This window comes from Papio anubis, chromosome 3, assembly GCF_008728515.1.
Source record: "Papio anubis isolate 15944 chromosome 3, Panubis1.0, whole genome shotgun sequence".
NCBI lineage: Eukaryota > Metazoa > Chordata > Mammalia > Primates > Cercopithecidae > Papio > Papio anubis.
Window position 1 is genome coordinate 94,193,132 of NC_044978.1, and position 20,074 is coordinate 94,213,205.

At 39.2% G+C, this 20,074-nt stretch overlaps 1 protein-coding gene across 2 annotated transcripts in view; it reads right to left on the reverse strand.

The window, feature by feature from the left end:
* CORIN (corin, serine peptidase) overlaps positions 1 to 20,074 on the reverse strand; it is a 279,582-nt gene that overhangs the window by 85,585 nt on the left and 173,923 nt on the right. For both annotated transcript variants that reach the window (XM_021938640.2, XM_021938639.2), the window contains exons 7-10: positions 13,293 to 13,400; positions 9,423 to 9,533; positions 7,211 to 7,327; positions 3,683 to 3,790 (exon numbers count right to left, since the gene is read on the reverse strand). In XM_021938640.2, the coding sequence (XP_021794332.2) occupies positions 3,683 to 3,790; positions 7,211 to 7,327; positions 9,423 to 9,533; positions 13,293 to 13,400 (444 nt within the window). The remainder of the gene's footprint in view (positions 1 to 3,682; positions 3,791 to 7,210; positions 7,328 to 9,422; positions 9,534 to 13,292; positions 13,401 to 20,074) is intronic.

The window sequence follows — 20,074 nt, forward strand, 5'->3', positions numbered from 1 at the left end:
ACATGGAGATGCTTTTGTAAATACATCATTCCTCTCCTCTACTATTTGCTCCTAATCTGTAACCATTACGGTGATTGGCTTCTCTACCACATGACTACACCATTTACTCCTACCAGCTGAAGCTTGCAAAGAGAGAGCAGGAAATTGCTAGATCCTTAGGGAATTATTCAAAAAGCAAACCTGTTCATTTCTTCCTTGGTGTTGAGTAAGGGGGGAAAATGCACGAGTAGGCATAGAACTAAAGGTTGATGAACACTATGGGAGGCTTGAGAGAGGGCCTGGGACATGACAGCCATGCCTGAATTTCACAGCCATGGTCAGCATGGGCTCAGGGAGGCAGGAGAGACATGCCCAGGAGTCACTTTTGCAGGTTCTCCCCATTGTCTGGATTGCATAACGGTGAAATGATGGATTAGTCCCTCCACACCAGAATGAGGGGAATAGCATTCCTTCTCCTACCCTCAAAGGCAAGGACACTCTGTTATTTTGCCTCCCAACATGGCACAGAAATGTTAAAGATGCTGGGTTGTGACTGGACATAGCAACACAGGCTGCTAAAAGCTATTTCTTGAAAAAACTATGTATCATCAGAAATGCGGTTTTTAGGCTTTTTAAAAAGCTGTAGGCACTTCTGTGAATTTAAAATAAGCTTCTCCACTGAAAAATGCACATGGGAATACACAAACCTTTTCATATTCTATTTCAGAGTTCTCACATACTCCTGCAGCCCAGTCATAAATAGGCACTAGAGCAATACATTCTCAACCTTGGCTATACATTGAAGGCATCTGCAGAATTAAAAAATACTGATGACTGGGTCCCACCCAGTATATCTTTAGGGACCATTAGAAAATCACATAATATTTTATGGGATGTCAATAAACAGAGTCTTCAAGGACAAGAATCCTGGCAACTCCATTGAGTAGCTGTCTCCACCAGACCGAGTATCTACTACATTCTCCAAACTCACGTTTTCCTTTGGCATCGAGCAGACTGAGAAAGTACTGTTCAGTTGTGCCTCAGAAGCTGAGTAATACTAGTCTGTGATAGTGGTAAACATCTTCAAGTAATAAATCATATTTTCAAGTGTACGAAGGATTTTCTGAGATGCCACTGGTTTGTCTTTACAGAGACCTAAGTACGCATATATCATCTTGAAGTTCTTTGAAAGATCAGGAATAACATTTTGACTTTCAACTGCAAGTTAGGCACATATGCCATTTTTAATTACACAGGAGTAATGAGAGCGAGTGGCTAGCCTAGTGCCTTTCACTCAGAAGAGAGAGTGTGCAAAACATTTGCTGAATATATGTGGAGAGAAGTTGGCAAGAATATACATGGTGAATGAGGAAGCTGTGAGACAGTGAGGCACTAGGGAAAATGAGTGTATTTAATGAGCTTAAAGAGAACAACAATGTAGAATACATGAGTGGGAAGATGACAATATGTTCTCCCACATTGAAAAGTGACTTCTAGGAAACTAGAAGCCTGTCTCCTTTCTCCACCACTAGAAAGCCTATCACCCATCCCTATACCTGGAACACCATGTACACACTACAAATATTGGTCAGGTCTATGAGTTAAGAGTTATCCAGTTGCCTTTCCTACAACTTATTCTTTTGACAGGAGACAACATAGTTTTGAATATTTAAAATTTGAAATATTTCAAATATAGAGAAAATAGGATAACACACACCCAGTTACTTCTTACCCAAATTTGACACAGGCTAACATTGCCTTTTCTGCATTTTTAAGTCTAATAGTAAGTGTCATTCCATGTCAAACAACCCCCAAAACTTTAATAATAAACACATGTCTTTGAGATGACGCTGTCACTATTCAAACTGAAGGAGAAGTAAAGAAATCGCTCTGAAAAAGTTCCACGGCAGATTGAGAGATGAGCAAAATGAAACAATGGAAACAGTGGCCCAAATAGGTTATATGTGTGTGTGTGTGTGTGTGTGCATACTGCGTATCTATAGGTATGTTCTATTTAAATCAGTTTCTATTTACATCAGTTTAGAGGAAGTAAAATGGCAGCTTGAGTGTGTCGACTTTGTGGTTTGACTAATATCTACTGTTCTCTTATATGGGAAATGGAGGAGGGGTGGGCATGTGCTTCCAGGCAGAGTTATTAAATGCCACAGTCAGTCCTGTCAGTCTGGGTTTTTAATTAGCTGCCTGCCTACATCCCCTTCCCAGCCTCCTTTTTTCACTCCCTTGAGACTCCGTAACAGTTACAGAGGTACTCACTATAAGCTCTACAGTGACCCAGAAAGGTCACCAGGTAAAATTAGGACTGCAAAACTGTACCAAATGCAAGGACTGAGCCTTTCAGCATCCCAGCTTCCAAAGGCCTTGGACTGAGAGGACATGTGTTAAGAAGTAATGCCCTGGCTGGGCATGGTGGCTCACTCCTGTAGGGCCAGTAGATCACTTGAGGTCAGGAGTTTGAGACCTGGCTGGCTAACATGTTGAAACCCCATCTCTACCAAAAAATAAATATAAATTAGCTGGGCGTGGTGGTGTGGGCCTCTAATCCCAGCTACTCGGGAGGCTGAGGCAGGAGAATTGCTTGAACCTGGGATGCGGAGGTTTCAGTGAGCCAACGTCGCACCACGGCATTCCAGCCTGGGTGATAGAGCCAGACTCTGTCTCAGGAAAAAAAAAAAAAAAAAAAAAGGAATACCCTCTTGCCAACTGAAAGCTGACTGACCTGCTTCTAAATTTCTAATCCCAATCTGAAAACACAGCCAAAAGTCCATTAGAAAATGTAAAAGAAGTGAGTATAATATGAAAACAGAGCCCAGTAGTCAGAAATCATTACTAGAAATCAGTTGCTGGGGATTTTCTGATTCAATTTCCCAGGAGAGTCCCTAGGGTGCTCTTTCACTTCCGCCCATTCTGTCTTCCCCAAATAACTCCTCCTCCTGAAAGTCATTTTAGAGCCACCTGTTTACACCATTTGGAGCTGTTACACTGTCACCGAAACAAATTAGCATAATGGTTCCAAAACCATTATAGGTCATCAGAGTTCCTGGAAAAGCGAGAATAAATTTCATTAAAAGAACTGACTGTCTGTAATCTGAGCACTTTGGGAGGCCCAGGCAGATGGATCACTGAGGGTGTTGAGCAACTGTAATCCCAGCTACTCTGAAGGCTGAGGCAGAAGAATCACTTGAACCCAGAAGGCGGAGGTTGCAGTGAGCCAAGATGGCGCCACTGCACTCTAGCATGGGTGACAGAGTGGGACTGTGTCTCAAATAAAAAGAACAGACCGCCAAAATTGTATGTGGCTATTTCTATGAACTTCATATTTGCTTCTTTGTTACAGTTTCCATTTTTGAAGCTGTGCTTTAGAAAGGAAGAAAGATAGCATCTGCCTACAGATGGAGCCAAGAAAATAATTCAGAGAAATAATGCTGAGTTGAAAGTAATGGTAATGATATTAAGCAATGCGAATTTACAGTCATTGACAATGACACATTTGTTTCTGATTGAAGTTAATTAAGACCATTTGGTTTCTTTTCTGCTACCACATGCAACCTTTTCAAAAGAAAAAGAAAACAGGTACACTTTTTTGGAGGGATTCCAGACTTCGATATTTGAATGTCAATGCAGAAGAAAACTGCTGAGTGCATCCCCTGACGTGGTGATTGCATTTGTCAGCTATTGTACTTACTACAGTTATTCAGACTGTTGTTCGGGTCACAGAGAGAGCTACCACCACATGAATCAATGCAGGCAATGTAGAGGCATCTTCGGTCTCCTTCTTGACATGGAGTCTGACCTACAGAGGGAGGAAAAGGCACATTGGCTTTCATCATCTGCAAATTCCTTACCTAAGGATCTAAAGGATCAGGAATGTCTGGTGGAATTGAGGAATAACACAACTTTAATTTCCTTCCAATTTCTCCAAAAGTATTGAACATACGTTGAATAGGTGCTTTCTGGTAACTAAATACAATCCAGGTGTTCCAAAATAGGAATGAAGAAATAAGAGACAAATTACACTACAAACAGGTTGTTGCATTTAATGGAAAAAAAATAGTGCCTTCGTTTTACATGAGTGCCAACACTTGATTACAAAATAAACTTCAAGAGATTTGAGGGAGGGAGAACGTTATAAAAATCTTGAAATTCTGAATATTAATTGACATTTGTTTAAGACTCATTTGCTCCCAATTCTAGTCTCCCTCTAAGTAAAATGCTTTCTCTAGTAGTAAGTAGGGCATCAACACCAATACAATAAGGATACTTTATCATAATACAAGTGTTATGCAGCTGTTACCCATATTTTCAATATGTCCTTGGAAAGTGTCATCAGCCTAGCTGTGATGACTTGAGAACTGAGTTTCTTGTTTCTAAGTGAATGACAGCAGTAATATCAATGTTTGCCCTAATGATTTTTCCTTAAGGTAGGTAGAGAGGAAACTGCTTTTCCCATTGATTTCCTGGTCATTTGTAGATTAAATGGGGAAGGTAATAAATTACTGTCCATTCTGTCTCTCCCCCATTATGATCAATTACCTTCAGGCATGTCATCTGGAATCTAGACAACCTTGCAAGGCACTTTTAAGTATAAATAATAGCATATGTGTATATATAATCATTCTTATCTATAATTCTAAGACAATGTTTCTTACACTGGAATATTTATCCTTTCCAGTACCACTAGTATGCAAAATAATATACCACAGCCTTGCAGAAAAGAGATGTCACTCTTTTTTTAATGTCATCAGGGTCAAAATTTTTTCTCAAAGCAAATCTAAACAATTTCTGTGAATTTAGGCTCTTAAGGAGATTTTATTGACATCATGCATTCATTATTTTGGGAAATATTAAGTGCCTGCCACGTGACAATCTATGTGACCAGCTAGGCACTAAGCATTAAAAGACAAAATGGCATGATACCTCCTTGGAAGTGACTTGTGCTCTGATAAGAGGTATGATCCTGAACAAAACCTTCTGATGCTGTGTGATCACTGCTTTATGGAAGACATATTTATTTTTATTTATTTATTTTTTTCATAGAGATGGGGGTCTCGTTATATTGCCCAGGCTAGCCTCAAACTCCTGGTCTCAAGTAATTCTCCTGCCTCGGCCACCCAAAGTGTTGGGATTATAGGCATGTGCTACCACGCCCAGCTAAAATACATTTAAAGAGCAATAGAAGTCAATGAGACCAGTGTGGGGAAGTTTCTCAAAGGACTTTTCCAAGTCATGATAAGAGGAAAGGATGGGTTTCCCAAACTGAGAAACACCACATGCAAAAGGCCTAGAATATGGAGGTGCACAGGTCAAAGTAACTGGAGCTTCAACCACTGAGAAAGGGGGTGAGAGAGATGAGAAAGGTAGGCAGGGACAGAGCCTGAAGAGTTTCAAAGGCCTAACTCTTCAGCAGGACCCAAAGTTTCAGGAGAAGCAGCCCCTCCTTCCCTTCCCAGCCCTGTCTAGAGAACAAGCCTGCAACCCATGCTGACAATTACATAGTATTTAGTACCAGGCCCCCTTTCGTTCTCAGCTCTCTAATCACAATAGTCTGCCTTCTCTCAAGGTCCTCCTACACATGCCTAGCACCTTCCCACCTCAGGAATTTTGGTCAACCGATGCCTTGTGTCTCAGTTGCTTTTTCAAGCCCCATTCCTCTTGGTTAACCCCACTCATCTTTCAGGTCTGAGCTCCCGGATCTCTTCCTCAGTGAATTTTTGTCTGAGGTGCTTTACCAGGGCATGCCCACTATTAACGGCATCCAAGCACCCTGAATTTCCCTTCTTAGCCTCTGTTGCTGCATGGCTAGACACTGACCTGCATAATAATACGTAGCATGCCTATGTTCCCCAGGAGTCTGCAAGCCCCATCAGCTGTTTTGCTTGCCACTGAATTCCCAGGGGATGGCCACACATAAACACCACAATATGCATTTTTTAAGTTGAATTAATTAAACAATATAAAGATACTAAAATTTTACTTTTAAATCTATTTTATCATATGACTTTCTTACAGCTCACACATGTAAGGAAATAATCTACAAAGTCTGCCATTTCATCATGAAAAATCCAAAATTATTTCAGAGTTGAATTATACAGAAAGGAAGAAGAGTTTGATGCAAAGGGAAGTGCTCAGTTGATACGCACACAATAAATTACGTTTAATAAAGGTATTCCTTCTGAATTTAAAAACTGGTAAAACAAACGCTCTTTATATATTATTTTTATGTAATAAGTCTGTGATTGAAAAGCTCTCCCTTTAGATCTTGGGCACTTTTCCATTAAAGTTATTCTAATGATCAATACGCATTATGACAAAACTAATTTACCGATAGGTGACCAGTCTCATTGGCTGATTATGAATATACACAGCACAAGATATGCTTTAATGTAATAGCCATGTAATAAAAGCTCACATATATTGAGTTTTCACCATGTGCCATCACTATGAAGTAGTTATCACTATTCTGAGTGTACAGACACACAAACCAAGACCTATACGGGTTGTAAGTATCTTGCCAAAAATCACCATAGTAGACCGAGGCTTGATCCTGGGTATCAGGGCTGCAACAACCATGTACTTAACAACTAGGCTGTGCCTGTGTAGGATACACAAATGTGATTTTTGAGTCTAGGGATATTCTTACCCAGCCCCTACTGAGAAGCTTCCACACATATTAGAGCTTAAAACAATCTGTGTAGAACTTTCTTTTCTGATAGACATAAATTACATTTAAAAAACAATTTATTGGACCTACTTTTTCTTTTTGAGATTCACACACAGATATAAAATCCTTTTAAAGTGTATTGCTTGGTAATAAGAGGCATTAAACTGCTTCTCTGAACATGATTACTTTAGGAAGCCATTGCATTTCCTTTCAGAAGTCAATTTCTTCTCACCGGAATCTAATCTGATTTAATTGGATGCTATCCACTAAACTTCTCTCTTTATCACGGTTTTTCCCATAGAACAGTTAAGTGAATTTGACCATGCTGTCAGGTGTCTCACCTGAGGAATGATTTTCAGTGTAAGTTGCTTGAGAATTATGTTTAGCACAAGAAAGCATTTCCTGGCTGACTAGGCTGTGAGAACCACTGTGTTAGGCAAGCTGGGATTATTTACATGGGAATCCTACTTAAGCAACTTCAAATATTTTTCTTTGTTCCCAAGCAGAGGACCACGAGTAAAAGAACGTTCTGGGGTGGTGGGACACACTTACTGCCACTGCAGTTCTCCTCATCACTCCCATCCTTGCAGTCCTCGTCGCCATCACATTGAAATGTGCTGGGGATACATTGTCCATTTCTGCATTCCACCAGACCCTGGCTGTGACAGGCTAGGAAGGGTCAGAACAATATTCACTTTATTTATTAATTCTTCTCTCTCAATCTGCACATCAAATAAACAATAGCCATTTACCAGGCATCGCTAAGAAACAGGGTGTTCTGCATACACAAATGAACATATCATTGATTTTATTTCTAGAATTTTTCCTGCCTCATTGAACAGCACTTACCAAAAATTAACTTTTTCTTGAGAACTGCGTGATTGTTTTCAGTGATGGAAGTATCATGATCCTACTTACTAATAAAAACGACAATTTGTAAAGGGTTCATTATATGGCAAGAGCTGTGCTAACTGCACTGTGTACATAATCTCAAATTCTCACATAAATCTTGTAAAGTAGATATTATCATCTTCGTTTTACAGATGAGAAACTAAAGTTTACAGAGCATAGTACTTGCTCAAAGTCCCATGACTAAGAGCTACAGCCAGAATGTGAAGGCAAGCTTTTTGGACTCCCAGTCCGAATATTTCATTATTTACCTACTTAACCTCATAAGCCAACAAAATAGTATATGGGAAAGAACTCGCATAGTAACTAACACCTAATAAACACTTCAACACTTGTTTATGACAACTGACATTTGAAAGGGATGGCCTAATATCCATTAACCTTCCAATTCCTATGGGTTTTCTAAAGTCTATACCTATTGTCTTTTAGAGTATCGGAAACCTGTGGATCATATGACCTTAGCCTTCACTGACTTACTAATATTACGACCTCTCTTTTCTTGAGTCAAGGCTCCACACCAGAAGTGTTCTATCTGAGCACCACGTCCTTGCTTCTCCAAGATCTAGTGAGATACAGTCCACTCTGTTCCACTGTGTCCACTAAGCAAGGACTCGGAGGACATTCCACTTCAAATCCATTTTAGGGAAGAGGAGAGCCACACATTGTGACTTTTTATATGACTTTTCTTATGTCAAAATAAAAAATATGTAATCCACATTTCTATTTTTGCCTCAAATTATAAGCCAATTAAATATTCAATCTTATATATAAAATCAACTTTCTTAACTTTTACTAGGCACAAAAAGATGAAATGAAAAGTATAATTAAATATGCAAAAGAACGTATCACATTAACTCTTTCAGGTCAACTGCATTCTCTCTTAACACCTGACAGCTTCTATTCAATCGTGTATATTATTCTCTAATGGGTATATTATATTTTCTAGGGGGAAAAAGTGTTAATAACCATACTTGTTATTAGTTTGAAGTATAACAACTCTCTGAAGATTTTCATTCACTAAGAAACACGACAGTCTATAAATTTATATTATCACTACGTTCTCTCTCTGTCTCTTTTTTTTTTTTTTTTTTTTTTAAGATGGAGTTTCACTCTGTCACCCAGGCTGGAGGGCAATGGCTTGATCTTGGCTCACTGTAATCTACACCTCCCTGGTTCAAGCGATTCTCCTGCCTCAGCCTCCTGAGTAGCTGGGACTACAGGCACCTGCCACCACGCCCAGCTAATTTTTGTATTTTTAGTAGAGACTGTTGGCCAGGTTGGTCTTGAACTCCTGACCTCAGGTGATTCACCCACCTCTGCCTCCCAAAGTGCTGAGACTACAGGCGTGAGCCACCATGCCCGGCCTATTATGCTCTCTCTGTGTATCATCATATGAACATTAAAGTCTCTCTTCTCTCTGGTGATTCTTTCCATGTTTTTCCACAAAAGTCCCCTGAGAACATGTTAGGGCACTCCTGCAGGGAAGCTTAACTACTCATATATTGTGTGCAGAAGAAAAGTCCCCCATTCTGTGGGCAGAGCATCACCCTTGACAAAGTCACAGAAGCACAAAAGAGACATATGGAGCAATGAGAGAGAAAACAGACACCCACTTGGCTAGATCAGCCAAATGAAGCTTGGAGTTTTGCGGGGCGAGGTGTGGAAGTCAGATACACTCCATTGCTATTGTCATCCCACCACTCGGTGATCTTTACAGGCAAAACCAAAGTATAAGAATCTTTCCCTTGGAATGCTGTGTATATAGTGAGTCTTAAGTACAGTCCTCAACCTTGAGTACAGCCTAGAGAACCAGAAATGGAAAAATAAGCAAAACAAATGTCCTCAGAGCACTCACAGCAGTTGACCTCGTCGGACTTATCCACACAGTCGTGGTCACCATCACACACCCACTCCATGGCAATGCAACGCCCATCCCCGCAGCGATGCTCTGTTGTGGGATTGCAATCTGGAGAAATGAAAACTCATGAGGATGCAGAGAACCAGCGTGACAAACAGGCAGGATTGTATGGCTCCCGGTTCCCATTGAAGAGAGTCTGTTCCAATGGCTCCAATACCTTCAATAACATTTCTACAATAGGTCTGGCCCAATTAAAATTCCACGCCCTCCCCACGCATATGCCCCACTGACCACCATCACCGTGGGGTAAGATGGGTCTGCTTTTCAGATGAGTAACACTACTCTAGCTGTCCCAGGACCCATAGTTTGTTCTTATTGTTGTTGGCTTTTGTTTTCTTTAGTTGTCATTTTCTTTCCTTATGAAAAATTCATGATTTCTACCTTGGTTCAAAAAGCAGAACTGTGATTTGTGTTTCACAATGCAGCTAGCGGATTTCATGTATATGTAACAGCTCTCTCACGTTTCTAGGAATTATAACTTACCTGTCTGGTAAATTGGGAAGGCAGGTATCTCCTTGTCATCTCTCCTGATGCTAAGCTTAAGTTTTTAATTGATTATCTTTTTTTTGAGACAGGGTCTCTCTCTGTCTCCCAGGCTGGAATGCAGTGGTATGATCATAGCTCACTGCAGCCTCGACTTCCTAGGATCAGGTGATCCTCCCATCCCAGCCTCCCATGTAGTTGGGACTACAAGGACATGCCAGCATGCCTGGCCTTATATCCAAAAGAACTGCTAAGTAAGCCATGCAAAATATTGATGTTATATTCATGATTCTTTTTAGCCTGGACTTCAACTTTATATATTAGTGAAAAAGAACTAAGTGATAAGTTCCCTCTCACAAAGGGCAGAATCCATAGGATGCTTTGCCATGAGAGGTGGTATACCCTGAATATAAGCAGAGTTTTAGAAGATGTATGTGGATTCACGAATAATAGATTCCATGAGAAAGTATGATAAGTCTAGTAACAGTGCCATGGTCATAGACAGACTTCTGGAGTGACCATGGATCTTTTTTTTTTTTTTTTTTTTTTTTTTTTTGAGGGGGGGTCGCTCTTCCGCCCAGGCTGGAGTGCAGTGGCCGGATCTCAGCTCACTGCAAGCTCCGCCTCCCGGGTTCACGCCATTCTCCTGCCTCAGCCTCCCGAGTAGCTGGGACTACAGGCGCCCGCCACCTCGCCCAGCTAGTTTTTTGTATTTTTTAGTAGAGACGGGGTTTCACCGTGTTAGCCAGGATGGTCTCGATCTTCTGACCTCGTGATCCGCCCGTCTCGGCCTCCCAAAGTGCTGGGATTACAGGCTTGAGCCACCGCGCCCGGCGACCATGGATCTTAAAGGGTATTTTGGATCAATAGAGGAAAGTATAGGGAGGACATAAGTTTGAGAAAAGAAGAAAAGCACAAGAGGTGCTTGGGCAGGAACCAGAAGAGCAGAGGGAGCCAGGGCAGAGGCCGGTCTGAAGGAAAGTGATAATTATTGCTATTAGATGGAGACAACCGGCATCTGAACACACAAACTTCACGACAGCCTGCTATCTTCAGAGGAATTATGTTGCCTGTTATGACCATTTTTTCTCACATGCTACCTGCAAGCTGGCCCTCTCCACTAACCTATCCAACTACCAAACGACACTCACTCATTTTCAATGCCCTGCATTTTCCTAATTATCTCACTGGTAAAGGGAAGGGTTGAATCTGATGATCTCTCAGGCCTCCTACAAGTGTAATTTCTGTGATCTATATAATTACAATTTCCTCTCATCCTTTGTCTCAAGACTAGTTAGTCCCAGGATATATCCCACATCTGAATGTAAATTAGTACAGTCATTATGGAAAACAGTATGGAGGTTCTTGAGAAAACTACAAATAGAACTTCCATATGACCCAGCAATCCCACTCCTGGGCATATATCCAAAGGAAAGGAAATCAGTATATCAAACAGACACCTGCAACCCCATGTTCATTGCAGCACTACTCACAATAACCATGATATGGAATCAATTTGTGCCATCAAAAAATGAGTGGAGAAGAAAATATGGTACATCTACACAATGGAATACTATTCAGCCATGGCAAAAGAATAAAATCCTGTTATTTGTAGCAACATGGATGAGCCTGGAGGACATTATGTTAAGTGAAATAAGTCAGGCATAGAAACAGAAATACCGTGTGCCCTCACTCATATGCAGAGTTGATCTCATAGAAATGGAGAGTAGAACAGTGGTTACTAGAGGCCATAAGGGTATGGAGGAGGAGGGGTAAAGAGAGATTGCCGCCAGGTGCAGTGGCTCATGTCTGTAATCCCAGCACTTTGGGAGGCCAAGGCAAGCGAATCACGAGCTCAGGAGTTAGAGACCAGCCTGACCAACATGATGAAACCCATTCTCTACTAAAAATACAAAAATTAGCCGGGCGTGGTGGCACGCACATGTAGTCCCAGCTACTCAGGAGGCTGAGGCAGCAGAATCACTTGAACCCAGGAGGCGGAGGTTGCAGTGAGCCGAGATAGCACCACTGCACTCCAGTCTGGGTGATGGAGCAAGACTCCATCGCAAAAAGAGAGAGATTGCTTAACTGACACAAAATTACAGCTAGATAGGAGGAACAGGTTGTAGGTTTTTATAGCACTAGATGGTGACTATAGTTAATGATAATTTATTGCATATTTTCAAATAGCTAAATAAGAAGATTTTGAATGCTCCTAATACAAAGAAATGATAAATGTTTGAGGTGATGGATATGCTAATTACCCTGATATGATCATTACATATTGTATACATGTATTAAAATATCATGCTGTATTCAATAAATACGTACAACTATTATTAATCAAAATAAAATAAAAATAAAATATCAGAAAAAACAATAATCCACATCTATCTAGTCACACAGGAATGGTTTGTACACACACGTTTTAAAATATTTTTACAGATACAGCAAGTGGCTGCGAGATGGTGCCCCTAGAAACCACCAGGTTTCCTAGAATGGGGTTATTCCTAACAGTCATGATTCTAATGCCTTCCTCTGACCACATCCCTGATCCTTTCCAAACATTCATTTTGATGCTTTCTAATGCTGGACATTGTCTCATATCATTTGTCCAGGGTGTATCCTCATCCCCGTTTGCCCTTTTGTTCATGTTGCAAAGTTCCTGCGTCACTCAATAATATGCTACCTAAAAATTCTGAACCTAGTCACAAAGCCAAAAAGGTAAATGAGCAAGAGGAATTTTGCTGATTTTAATTCATGAGATGGCATTCAGAATTGAACATGACTCTTTTAAAAGTGAGTTTATTCTTTAAAAGATAAGATCAGCATGTGTACACAAAACAAATGCATCATCCTAACGCTGGGTAGCTGCTGCATAGGTGGTCCTTGTACTATTTGGGGATTAAATAGAGGAGGGGACTTCGGTCACATGTACTAAGGGAATCAGGCACAGACAACATATCTACCCTCAAAGTTTGCTCAAAAGGCCAAAATCTAACATAAGCCACTGGCTCTAACCAGAGGAGAAACAGAACACATTTGAGGAGAGGAAAAAAACTATTAATGCATTAACAACCTTTACCAGTCTTCCCATTCCACTTCTTAAACATTTTCTTAATATGATTATTTATGTATTACATTTACATGTAAGACATTACTGAGGACAGTGATTGAACAAACTTCTTCCTTCTAAAACACAAGAAACCAATTATTTTGTAATTTTAACTGCTAATCATGTTAACACATAATGAACTATAAGTTTCTGGTCAAAAATTTCTGTGATTTTTAAATTAAAACCTTTGGGGAAACAATGCTACTTACCACAGTTTTGCTCATCGCTCAAATCCCCACAGTCATCATATCCATCACACACAAGGCTGTAATTAAGGCACTTGCCTGTGTGACAGTGAAACAGATTCTCACTGCAGTCTGCAAATAAAAGAAGCCACCAATGTGTCATCAGAGCCATATAGAATGCTACTGTAGTACAATATTTAACAAAAGCCAGTCATGGAAGGGACACCCTAATGGTAACCTGGCCCATACCTATTGTTTTACAGGTGAGAAGGTGGCACACAGAGATACAACAATCTGTTCAAGGCCATTTAAACAAGTGGCTCCCAAGCCAAGTGATTGTATCACTTTCTGATGTGTTTCTCTGACTTCCATTTTATGTCACCTGAATGATCCTTAATTGTTAAAGATGAGAAAAGGCATTCTCAATTCACCATCATTCCTAATGAAGTTCCTGTTCATGCAGAATAGACTTTAGTAACTCTTATGTTTTCTTTAGAGTTGAAAGTCTAGGTTTGTCAGTAGTAAGCATAAACATAACAAATAAAATAAGTCATTTAGATTATAGAGTTGTTATTTCCTTTCACATAAACATTACTGCTTAAGCCTATTGAGTGTTTCATAATGTAATCCTCAAATAAACAAGTACTGTCCGAAGACTACGGTGGCAAGATGAGAAGCGCTATGTAATCTCAGCACGCTCATAGTTTAATGTTGAAATGAACAACGTTCAGGGGAAATGGTTTCCTGATTTTAATAAGAAAACAGTCTTATCCTTCAGTAAACCAGAACTCCTATCCTGGTTCTGCCATCTACTAGCTGTGGGACTTTTAGTGTGTTATTGTTAATTCAAGTCTGGGAGTCTGTGAACTGATCTATGAAACTGGGACAAAATCAGCCACTTAACAGGGTTTGAAAGAGGAGAGTTTAATGAAACAGTGTGTGTAAGGCAATTCGATGGAAAGAGAATGTTCTTTTCAAAAAATGGTATTGGGATAATGCTAGAAAAATATTTACAAATTATATATATATATGATAAAGAAATTTGGATATCTGGAGTCTCTAAAGAACTCTTACATTCAATAATAAGATGAAAAATAATTCAATTACAAATGGTCAAAAGACTTGAATAGAAAGTCTTCATGAAAGACATAAAAACACATGAAAAGGTGCTTAACATTATTAGTCATTAAACAAAGGCAGTGGGGGGTGAGAGGGCAGGGCAAAACAAAAGAAAAAAAAATAAGCTAAGGCAAATTAAAACTACAAGAAGATATAACTACACATCCCTTAAAATGGCTACAATGGAAAAGATGGACAATAGCAAGCATTGGCAAGGATTTTGAGAAAATGAATCTCATGGATCTCTGGTGAGACTATAAAATAATGCCACCTTGGAAAACTGGCAGTTTCTAATGAAGGTAACTGCAACCTTACCATACAATTAATTTGTGAATTCCACTCTTAGGAATCTACCCAAGATAAATTAAACATATATCCACACGAAGATTTATATATAGATGTTCATAGCAGCATTATTCATAAGCCAAAAACTGGGAAAAAAATCCAAGTGCTCTCTAACTGGAATGGACAAACAAAATGTAATATGCAGTGAAATACTACTCAGTGATTAAAAGGATGAAACTACCAATATATGTGACAGTATGGATGAACCCCAAAAAGTTATGCTATGTGAAAGAAATCAGATACAAAAATTACATATTATATGACTCGTTTATGGAATTCCCAGAAAAAAACAAATTTATATAAACAGAAGTCTGAGAAGTAGTTACAGTAGCTGAGGGATTAGACTTGATTCCACTACAAATGTGTGGGAGAGAAATTTTGTGAGAGATGCAAACATTCTAGACTGTATTGTGAGGTTGGTCGCATAACTCTATAAGTTTACAAAAATCAATAGATGAAATTTATAAGATGTAAATTATACCTCAGTAAAGCTGTAAAAATGTTTAAAATCAATATATGTAAAGAAATCTGCATTTCACAGAAACTAGATTTCTTAAATATATTTTTATTTCCCTTATTTAAAGTAAATTAAGTACAAAACAGCTTGCTTAAGGCTGGAGAAGGAATACAGAAAATGGGCAGAATTTCAGCAGGGTGGATGTAATGAAAAGTTTAGCATACTTCAAACAGAGAAAATAGCAAAAACAAAGGAAAGAGGAAAAAAAAAAATTTGAAGATCAGTCTACTTGGCTGATGAAGGCCAGAAATCAAGTAGTCAATGGTTCAATCTCCTGAATTCCAGCTGATTGCTTCTCCTCAAGCAGAAGCCTGCATCTCATACAACCAGTAGCAGCCACCACTTTACTGTAAACATCTTACACTAGATGACGATTCATTATGCAAAGCCTTTGGCATTGATCAGTTTAAACATTAGGTATGCCAAAATATGACACTCACATATACATGAATCATAAATTTCTGTTTCAAAAAGGCACTCTTCTAAAAAAAAAACTTCTTAAAGTTTTTAGAATCACACCATTTTAGGAATGGAATGGGCCTTAGAAATCACCTGTTCAGTGTCTTCATTTGGAAGGTGTGTATGTGCACAGACACACACACGCATATATACATATAAGTCCACACTTACACGCATACAGAACTTTGTAAGTACTTTTTATTTTTCACTTCCCCCAGCCTGAATAATTTTCAAATAAGGACAGCCACCATAAGGGAAAATATAAGAACTAAGAAGTCCTAGCTATCACTTTGACAATGGTATTTTATCCCATTCAGCAGAGGGCGCTATTTCCCCACCCTGAACCCCGCTGCTGAATGAGGCTATCACACATGTGACAGCTGAGTGGAAAGGTTATGACATTGGTTCTCCTGCCCACAGGACAGACCTGGGGAATTTGTGCATCAAGATATATACATTACCTTGTGAAATTCTAAAAGATCTTTTTTATTTTTTATTTTTTTGTCTTAATCTAAATTACCCTTGTGGGAAGTTTTGAGTCAACATGCTAGAATCAGCAATAGCCAGAGAAATAAGGCTTCTCAACTTGACCATCAGTGCAAAGTACATGCATGCATTCGCCCAGAGGGTGGGGAACAGTGTTTCAGCACATTTTAAACCCTACAAGTTAACTTATTTGTAAGCAGTACACTCACTTTTTTTGATGGCAGGACAACTGGGGAATGAAATATCCCTTTCAGAATCTGATTAACCTAAGAACACATCAAAAATTCCAAAAGTTTCTTTGTCTTCTATGAGACCCATTCTAGGACCCCTGGTAATTCATACTAAAACACTGCATTAGAGATATTTTAAAAATTGATGTCCTTATTTATTAAATTACTTCATAAATGGAGAGGACTCAGGAATTTTTAAAAATCCTCATTGTTCCCCCTGGTGCGGATTCAACTTTCTACTGTTACAACTTGCTTGGTTAGAAACCATTTTTAGAAGTGAGATACAAAATGAGCTGCATTTGGAAAACAATCTGTAATCTGTTACTTCCCTAAGGTCTGTGTGATTAGTAAACACGCAAAACCTTAACCAGAGGCACTGCAAAGCCAGAAATACATAGCAAATAGCAAAGATCACAGTGTCTCCTTTTATTGAAATAAATGTTTATTTGGCCTGGAAAGAGGTGTTGTCAGCACAATTTGGGGCCAGCAAATCAAAATTTGCAAAAGTGCTTGCTGTGATTTTCTTGCTCAATAACAAGCATAATTTTGCATGACCTAAGGTAGATGTTTTTCTAGATACAGCTTTTTTTTTCTTAAGGAGAGCTTGATACAAAATGTTTCTTCTGAAATTCGTGCATGTTCATATTGACTTCAGTTTGACATCTTATATGGCACACTATTAATTCTTGTCTCTCAAAATTATCATTAAATTAAAGCAGAAAACTAACACACAGAAAGCCTTTTTCTCAAGGGCTTCTCTCAACTGTACGGTCTCTATGACTATAAACATGAATGTGTTGCCTCAACTCAAGATGCAAGTACGGATGCTCAGTTTCCACCCACAGAAGATTAAATATGGAAAGAACCAGAGGTTATTTCATCCAACCCTCTCATTCTGAAATGACCAGAGGAGTTACATGGTCTGTCCACTGCTGCTCAGCTCATTTACAGCAGAGCCACGAGAAGCACCAGGCTTCTTGACTCTCTGAGTTCTTTCTACTATTGGCTTCCAGCTCTAGAGAAGGGTTTCTCCATGGCAGTATCATTGACATTTTGGACTGGGTAATTCTTTGTTGTTGGGGGCTGCCCTGTGCAGTGCAGTTTGTTTAGCAGCATCTCTGGCCTCTACCCACTAGATGCCAGTAACACCTCCCTCCACTCCCACAGTTGTGACAATAAAAAAAAGTCTCCATGCATTGTAAAATGTCACCTAGAGAGTTGAAAATCATGTTGCACAGTATACAAACACCACCTGAGTGCAAAGCCTCACTTTAATCCCATCTTTTCCATCAGCTCTCTATGCAATCCAGCTTCTAGTTATCCTACTCTTTTTACTAGAAGGACTCCCTGCTGCAAGTTTTTTTTTGTTTGCTTGTTTACATCAATTTTTTTTTGACTTTGTGATATTGTGTGTGTTATATTGTTTTAAAATACCATATTTAGGCTGGGCACAGTGGCTCACGCCAGTAATCCTAGCACTTTGGGAGGCCGAGGTGGGCCGATCACTTTGAGTTCAGGAGTTCACAACCAGCCTGGGCAACATGGCAAAATCTTGTTTCTACAAAAAACACAAAAATTAGGCCTGGCGTGGTGGCTCACGCCTGTAGTTCCAGTTACTCAGAAGACTGAGGCTGGAGAATTGCTTGAGCTTGGGTAGTGGAGGCTGCAGAGAACCAAGATCACACCTCTGCACCCCAGCCTGGGTGACACAGCGAGACTCCATCTCAAAAAAAAATTTTTTTTTAAAGCGTATTTAATAGTTTCTATGTATATATGTTAGTTCCGTGATTAGACTAAAAGCCTCATAAAGAAAGAAACCATGTCTTAACAGTATCTTTCCATTTACTAGGTAGCTAAACCATGATTCACACATAGGAGGAATTAAAGAATATTCAATAGTTTGATTGATTCAGTATAATCAGATTGCCACTATACAAAAAGTAAAATTTCCAAACATTTAATACTTCTTCCATTAGCATAGAGTGAGATTTTTTTCTAATTTTGATGAAACTATTTCTAGCATTTACTTGCAGCTACATCTTAGTAGAAAGATTATTATAGATACAGTCATTTTGATGATTCAAACATCATTTGGAATATAATTTTTATGTTGTGCTGTTTATGCTGCCTCCATTCAAAAATAGCTTCACGTGGTGCTGCTTTTAAAATTGTTGTGCATATTTTAGTGTTTCTGTCTCCCTTACATGCATCAGCTGACATCATCAGCTGTCCCCATGACTTCCAGTGGTCATTCTCTGCACCTAGTAACAAGAGGTGCTGGGTGGGAGTGGAGGAACAATAAGATAACAACAGTGACAACAGTCATGACCACAAATCCCAGTGCTCTTTGAGACTTACTGCATGCAAGACATTGGTCTATATGCTTTACATTCAGTGAATCATTATTCTGAACAATTTGAGAGATATTCACTATTTATTGTTTCCATTGTACTACAGAAGAAACTGAGGCACAGAGAGGTTGAGTAACTTGCCTAAGTTATCAGAGGCAGGAAATGGTAAGCTCGAAACCTTAGCAGCCTGACTCAAGAACTTACAGTAGTCATTACTACACCGTATTACACTCAGTGTACAATTAGATAACCACCATCCTCAAAAATAAGTCAACCAATTTTACACAAAATTCACAGAAAACGATTTTGAAAAATATTTGATGGTGGTTTTTATGTGTCATAAAGTGTGTGAACTTTGTGGCAGCTATTTCACTGTGACAACTTGAGTTTCCAATTTAAAATTAAGAAGTATTCATCTACTAAGCACTTGCTATGTCCCAGGCACTATTCTAGGAGCTTGTTATAGACTCAAAAGATTATAGAATCTTAACAACAAAAGAGACATCAAGCACCTTCTAGCCCAGTGCTTCCAAGTCTGGCTGTCTGTTAGAATTACCTGGAGAGCGTTACAAAAGTACTGCTGCCTGGTCCCCACTGCAGACAAACTGAATCAAAATCTCTGCAGGTGGGGCTTCCTGGGGAGGCCAGCATGCAGCCATCCATGATGATACCAAAAGCCAGGGTTACAGAAATGGCCTGCCTAAAGCCACAGAGATAGACATTTCTAAAATTTTCCTGATTTTTGAAAATTTTTCTGCTACACCATTAAAATTGTTTCAGTGTTTGGAAATCTTTTCATTCAACAAATACTTAAGAAGAGATTGACAAGACAAAACCAGTTAGGGGAGAAAGTCAGTAAGTAGTCACAGATACCTGGAGTGCTCTTTAATAAACGATTACCTCTGAAAGCTGTAACACATCAAAATCAGTTAAAACATTTTCCTGCAATATAAATGATCAGAGTATAATCTCACTAAATCTGAACTTTTTTATGGACAAGGACAAGTCAAAGGCAGACCAGGGGAAAGAAAAAGCATTAGATTTTGAACCATGTAAGACTGGGTTTCGCATTTAGCGAACCATGGGCAAATTTATTCATTGCCCTAAGCTCTGTCTCTGCACCTGTACAAAGGGGGTAGATAACACTTCCTCTGCTGATAATTAAATCGAAGCATGTAGGTAAACGCTTCTAGCATAGTTTATTAGGTAACTCACAAATAATAAGTTTCTTCTCTCCTTTCCTTTGAACCTGACTAAAAAGGAAATTAACAACTCAATGAACTACACAGGCCACCTAAT